Genomic DNA, 7,439 nt, shown 5'->3' with positions numbered 1-7,439 from the left:
ATTAAGGGTGCAGTCAGTCAGCTATATAACACAGACTGCCATCGTATCGCACTGCTCAGACTGGCCGGCTGCTCTTGTGACCTGAGTATGACAGCTGCATAGAAAAACATGCTGTTACACCCAGGTCAGGAGAGCTGCTGGCCAGTCCGAGAATTGCGATACGATCATCGTCCGTGTTATACAGCCGTCTGACTGCACCCTAATAAAAAATAAATGTTTTTTTCAACTGTGCAAAAAACAGAGCTCTGACCGGGTACTGCAGAACAGCTGCTATTCATTTTATTAAGGCCTCTTTCACACGTCAGGGTCTCCGGTACGTGTACTGACAGTTTTCTCACGTCCCGGAAACACTGACACACGTAGACCCATTCAAATGAATGGGTCTATGCACATGTCTCCGTGTTTTCATGGACCGTGTGTCCGTGTGCAGAACACAGAGACATGTCTGCTTTTCTCCGGCAGCACGTACCGCAATACGTCCCGCACACGTGCACACGGAGAACAGTGTGTGCTCTCCTCCGTGTGCACATACCACCGCAGGAGAAACAGCGCTACAGTAAGCGCTGTCCCCACTGCGTGCAGTGCTGAAGGCGGCATTCATCTCTTGTCCCCTGCAGGAGACAAGAGATGAAAAATCAAGTTTTTTTGTGTGTTAAAAATAAAGTTTGGGGGTCACCTCCCGCCTCCCATCCCCTGCGCGCCCGCCCGCTTGCAGAGAAATACTCACCCAGCTCCCGCGATGTCTCCTCTCAGCGCTGGCAGCAGGTCCTGTGTGAGCGGTCACATGGTACCGCTCATTACAGTGATGAATATGTGCATATTCATCACTGTAATGAAGCGGTACCATGTGATCGCTCACACAGGACCTGCTGCCAGCGCTGAGAGGAGACATCGCGGGAGCTGGGTGAGTATTTCTCTGCAAGCGGGCGGGCGAACTGGGGATGGGAGGCGGGAGGTGACCCCCAAACTTTATTTTTAAAACACAAAAAAAAACAACTTGATTTTTCATTCCTTCTCTCCAGCGAACGCTGCTGGGGAGAAGGAATGAATGCCGGCTTCAGCACCAAAAGCAGGAGACAGCGCTTAACTGTAGCGCTGTCTCCTGCACGGTCCGTGTGGTCCTCAGTCAGCACAGGCTGCCGCACGTGTGCCACACTGATGTGCCACGTGAGCACACGGACACGGATAACTCCGGTACCGATTTCTCTGGTACCGGAATTATCTGAACGTGTGAAACCGGCCTAAGAGCTGTTCTGCAGTACTCTGCAGCGGCTGCTGCACATTTCATAGAACAAGACTCTCTCTATACAAAGTGCTTACATCCAGAGCAGCAAATAGTTGGAGGTCTTGGGGGTAGGAAACCCACCGATCAGGTAATAATGACCTGTCCTAAGGGATAGGTCATCACCATGGTGCAACCAGAAAACCCCTGTAACATGGATATCACCCATATTTAACTTTGGGAAACACCCAGATGAAACTTTCTTCTCCAGAATGTGTTTGACTGTAAAATATAGTTTTGTTAATCACTAGTAGTTGCATTCTTTGGCACCAGTACGTGTGTGTGTGTGTGTGTATATATATATATATATATATATATATATATATACATACATATACATATATATATATATCAGGAGTAATGATAAAATAGATAACAAAACTTTACAAGGTCATAACTTGTGAACAAAGCATCACTCAGACATGATTAATACCCTTATTTTACTCAGCAAGAAGAGTCATGCAAAACATATTGTTTTCCAAAAAAAAATACATCTTTCAGTATTATGGTTTTTTTTTCTTAAAAAGAATCCCTAATATACCCCACCGACCGCACTGACTAGGTACTAAGCATCCTGTTAAATCAGTCATGGATAGTGGAATCGTACGAATATTAAACTCAATTTCTCTAAGACATTCTTTCTTCTTTTATTTTTTTCATAAAGCTAATGACTATGTGTGCGAATGAGTATACGTTATCGCCAGGGTAGACATAAAAACAGGACATATTTCTGAGACCCAGCATTTAATTTAGCAGTGAACAGGATAAATATCATAGACACCCCCCTCTCCTCCCCTTTCCCTCCGTGAACTAAAAGAGATCAAACGCTGACCATAATAAATACCAAATAAATAATACAATAAATAATTGTTTAAAAAAATAAAATAGAAAATAAAAAAACATTGCACATAATATGTTTATATATACTCTTTGCAAATAGGCTATTTTTTTAGACCGTTAATAAGAGGAACAAGGCCTCCTCCCTGTGCTCGTACGACTGGGTACAATGGCACCTTATCACATAAGGTGGCCAATGAATATTTCTTTACCGCAGCCTTGCTAGATTAGGACTCAAAAAAGGACACCTAAGTTCTGGATCACCGTTTGGGAGGGGATATACTAGAGGCGCCAGCCACACTGGACTCGCGCTCACAGTAGAGGTCAGTCTTTTTTTTTTTCACCCAAAATCTAAAACAAACAAAAAAACAGATAAGTCCATTATAAATGGTGGCTAAGACGACTCTGCTTGTCATATTCATATTCTCTGATGAAATATGCAACTAGTTGAAGGTTACATACATAGATTAATGCAGGAGCAGACACAGACAGAAGAGGCCCCTGTGCAAGAACAATATTTGGGCTCTTTGCAGTCCAGTAGCTCCTCATAATGTACCACCTGCTTTCGGGGTGGTATCTGCCCCTTACCTTTTTGTCCCTGTGCAGCTGGAACCAATGGCATGTCCGCCCCTGGATTAATGGGAAGAATAAGGTTATAACGAGACATATTTGATACAATCATATCTTCCTCTGGCCAACTTGTAAACTAGGAGGATACTGACTATATGCCCATCACCTAAACTAGAGTAGGAAAGTATGACTTCCCTTTCATCTGTAGGGACACGAGACACCATTTTTTTTTGCCAAGAAATTAACTGCTAAATTACGGTCATAAAAGCTCAACTCTGGACATTTTAGACACCAAGTGGACAACTTATTGCAGTGATATCTAAGAATATAGCTACTGGGCTTGCCTTGAAATTAGATCTTTACTGAAACTGATTGAGGCCAAAGCTTGACCAGAAAATCCTCTCGTCTTTGTGTTCATTATCTTCTGGCCTTTTTCAGCAAGCATAAAGTCCTCGCGGTCAGTTCTGCCAGTCCAGCTGACCACAGCACAGTTCAGTTGTCTGCCGTGAAGGCCAAGTTCCTTACTCTCACAGATGACAATGGGAAGCAGACATGTTGGAAGTTGGATTTGAGATGGGTATCTTCTATCAAGCCCTTTGCTGCTGAAGATGAAGTGGCTTCTTTAACCCATCACGATTGTGTTGGTTGTCCAAGCTCTGATGGAAAGCTTGTTCGTCTTATTGTTACTCAGCTACAACGAGAAGAGCGACTGACTAACGACACATTAATTATTTGTGTAGGGAAAGCTAGATTAGCATGAATCATTTGTTCTTGTTAAAAAATAGGTTTCCCTCTGTATTGTTCCGCGAACAATGCGGTGGTATCATTATAATGCACCATCTCACGATCATTTTATTTAGCAGCCTGAAATCTTTCAGAAAGTCGTAGGATTTAAAGAAAGGTTTTGATCTGATGCCAATTGTTATGCAAAAAATTTTCATCACAACTTATTAAACTTCATCTCACTGTCTTTCATGCATTTCCAAAATCCATTATTTCTCATTTCACTCCTTTCTACTCAAAAGCTTCGATAGCTGGGCACGTACATTCCTAGGATGCAATCCATCTACCGGACGGTGGTGGGGACAGGATAGGCTACCTTAAATACTTTGCCCAAAATCCATTATTTCTCATTTCACTCCTTTCTACTCAAAAACTTCAATTGCTGGCCACGTACATTCCTAGTATGCAATCCATCTACCGGACGGTGGTGGGGACAGGATAGGCTACCTTAAATACTTTGCATCCATGAACCCAGCATGGTGTTAAATCCAGAGACGGATGTTAGTTTGACATTCTTTTCTCCTCAGATACCTTCTTATAACCGTAGCGGTGTGTACTTGTAGGGGGGAAGAGGTGCTCATGGTCATCATAAGGGGGCACCAGTGCTCATGGTCATCGTAAGGGGGCACAGGTGCTCATGGTCATCGTAGGGGGGCACAGGTGCTCATGGTCATCATTGCGGTTCAGAAGTGGCTTCCCAGAAGCCTTGTCTCTTATTGACGGACTAAAGATGATAGCTGGAGAGACTTTCCCAGAAGTCTCTGTTCTCACAAACACAAAGTGACGGACAGGAGACGCAGGCCTTTCCAGAAGCCTCTGTTTTTACAAACAGAAAGTGACGATGGTTGTATATTAAGAAGGCTTTCCCAGAAGCCTCAACTGTCATGTTCAGAATATGACTGTAGTTGATCTGTGACAGGCTTGCCCGGAAGCCTTTACTTTGACAAAGATTGACAGGTCCAGGGAACTTCCCAGAAGCCCCTACCTCCTCTGGACAGAGAATGGCAAATCATTTCAGTATTTTTCTCCAAGGAGCCTTTCATGGGGTGAGATCCTTCTCCAATGAGACATCGCAAAGTCATTTGCTAAGACGGAACAAGAGATAACAATGGCTTTTCCCAAAAGTTTTTGCTGTTGTTAAAAGGGATTGATGATTTGTACTCAAGCCTTCATAATCTTTGACCTGGCCACTGGGAATAGGAAATGCACCCACTACATCATGAAAAGGAGACCTGTGATTTTCTGAACCATGTGCCATCGATGGCTCTATGATAACAGCGTGAGCTGCTGCTAGTCCCCATCTTAGGGAACAGGTGAGGAATTTCTCAAACAAAAAGAGGGTAAAAATATGGGGAGGAGGGGTGTTTATTGGCTGTAGTGGTGTTAGTGGAAAGTGATGTTGTTGGGGTCTTCTAACTTTTACTCGCTCGGCTGTGCTGTAAATTAAGCTGGTTCATCTGCGCTTCTTCTAGGCCATTCAATTTTTTAAGACGAAGTTCATCCAGTTTTCTCCAAAGCTCCTGGCGTTCTTTATCTCGCTTCAATTCCCTGTGGGATAAAGTGTACATGTTAGTAGTGACGTGTATATCTTTATTATAAATGTCCACACTGTTTGATAAAACGTATACATTGGAAAAAAGTCAAAGGGCCCGATTCGTCTTCGTCAAAGCTTTCACACCACAATTCTGGTGCAAAAGTCTTGGAAAGATTGAGAATTTTCAATCCAGTTTTATTCAGCTCCAACAAAGTGATTGGCACTGGGACTGGACGGGGGCGTGATAACCACCGCTTGTTAATTCATGATGAGTGGCGGCATTCCCTACACCACAAATCTTACTCCATCAGAGGTTGCAGTAGGGTTTGTGGTGAGGCGCACACAGGAGTGTAGGCCATTCCTCTGGAGATAATGATTCTTGAAGCCTCTTCATAATTGAGGACTGTGACTCCAGTCCATCTACTCATCAACACCGGTGTGATCAAAGCCGGTCTTGATGGATCGGGTCCTAAAAGTATAAATTATTGTCTACAAAACATGGGGGAAATGTAGAGGAACTCAATTTTAGTAGATACACAAAAAGGAATTTCGGCTTGCTGCTTGACTTTGCAATCTATGATACGGAATATCATTAAACACACTACTGACGTTAAAAGGGAAGCAATCATCAGAAAACGTCCCACTGTTAAATCAGGTTTTTGTGTTAAAGAGTAAGTAAACTTTACTTTAAAAAAAAACAAACAATTGTCTAGCATAGAAAGTTATAAACTTCGAAAGTGACTTTATTAGGGGATTTGTCGTATAAGTGGCTTTCAAATCCCTGTTTTTCCCGTCTATTTTCCTGCCTTCGGCTGCATTGATATTAGAATAGAATTAGATATCTGTGCATTTAGAGTACAGATGATGGCAGTGATGGGTCAGCTCCTGTGTTCTCCTCTGACTACTCTGCTTATCAGAACAATCTCCTGCAGCAGTTAATCCGCAGAGTTAGGCTACTTTCACACTAGCGTCGGAATCTCCCCGTCGCAATGCGTCGTGCAGAGATTCCGACGCTAGCGTTTAACGCACTGCACAACGGGTGCAGCGGATGCATTTCTCCGGCGCATCCGCTGCCCCATTGTGAGGTGCGGGGAGGTGGGGGCGGAGTTCCGGCCGCGCATGCGCGGTTGGAAAAAGCGGTCCGTCAGGAGCAAAAAACGTTACATGTAGCGTTTTTTGCTCCCGACGGTCCGCCAAAGCACGACGCATCCGTCGCACGACGGATGCGACGTGTGGCAAATCCGTCGCAATGCGTCGTCAATACAAGTCTATGGGGAAAAAACGCATCCTGCAAGCACTTTTGCAGGATGCGTTTTTTCTGCAAAACGACGCATTGTGACGGATTGCAGTTAACGCTAGTGTGAAAGTAGCCTTAGTGAGACAGAGGTGCTGATCCTGTCACTGCCATCATCTGTACTCCAAATGATGAGCAGTATGCTCCGATATCAATGAAGCTGAAGGCAGGCAAACAGACTGGGGAAAAGCCGGGGTTTGGAAGCCACTTGCATGCAATTTTTTTTTTTTTTACTGGTAAGAAGTCAAATCCCCTAATAAAGTTATTTTCAAAGTTTCATAGCTTTCCATGTTAGACAAAATTGTAAAAAATAAATAAAATGTACTTACTCCTTAAAAATATTTTTTTTTCATATCACAAATAAAAATCTTGCATTTTTCACAATGACCGCTAAGGCTTTTTTTTTTACTGTGACCTGCTGTAATCCTGCCTCTGTTTATAAGGTCATTGCAGGAAGAGTTTTCAGCAGTTTCAAGAAGAAAGAGTCTAAAAAGCCTTAGTGGCCAGTGTGAAAATTGCTAGATTATTAATTTAATTTTTTTTTACTATTATTGTAACGTGAAAAAAAAGACATTGACACATTAAAAAAAAATACATCTAACACAAAAACCTGATTTAAACACATTAAAAAAAATACATGTAACGCAAAAACCTGATTTAAACAATAGCTCATAGTCTGATGATTTCTTCCCTTTAATAGAGACAGATCTGTAAAATAATCTTTTTTTTTGTAAAAGAGTCCTTCTGCCTTTGTATCGGACCACGAGATTTCTAGAAAAGGGGGACGTACTGTTGTCTGTCCAGCTTATATGATGCTGTGAGTTCATCAAAGAGTTTCCCGTTCATCTCCATAAAAGTCTTTAGGACATTGTAAATCAAAGAGACAATTGTCCTGGTAAAAGAAAACACAGAAAAAGAGTAAGAGCACAGATAGAGTTGAGTGAAAGTGCTGGAATAAGGTGTTATCTGAGCATGCTCCAGTGCTAACAGAGTGTCTTCGGCGTGCTCAAAATATATATTCGTGTCCCCACGGCTGCCGGTCTCTTGGCTGTTTGACATCCGCAACACATGCAGGGATTGTCTAACAAACAGGCAATCCCTCCATGTCTCGCAGCTGTCGAACAGCCGTGAGAAATGCA

At 42.9% G+C, this 7,439-nt stretch overlaps 1 protein-coding gene across 1 annotated transcript in view; it reads right to left on the bottom strand.

Annotated features, from left to right (window-relative positions):
- Positions 1–1,703: 1,703 nt before the first annotated feature.
- The window catches only part of PPP2R5B (protein phosphatase 2 regulatory subunit B'beta), an 85,375-nt gene continuing 79,639 nt past the window's right edge, over positions 1,704–7,439 (bottom strand). The window contains exons 14-15 of the mRNA XM_069740374.1: positions 7,091–7,192; positions 1,704–5,020 (exon numbers count right to left, since the gene is read on the bottom strand). Of these exons, the coding sequence (XP_069596475.1) occupies positions 4,885–5,020; positions 7,091–7,192 (238 nt within the window). The 3' untranslated portion in view covers positions 1,704–4,884. The remainder of the gene's footprint in view (positions 5,021–7,090; positions 7,193–7,439) is intronic.

Source organism: Ranitomeya imitator, chromosome 9 (assembly GCF_032444005.1).
Source record: "Ranitomeya imitator isolate aRanImi1 chromosome 9, aRanImi1.pri, whole genome shotgun sequence".
Lineage (NCBI taxonomy): Eukaryota > Metazoa > Chordata > Amphibia > Anura > Dendrobatidae > Ranitomeya > Ranitomeya imitator.
Note: the sequence above shows the minus strand (reverse complement) of the source record. Positions and strands in the feature narration are given on the sequence as shown.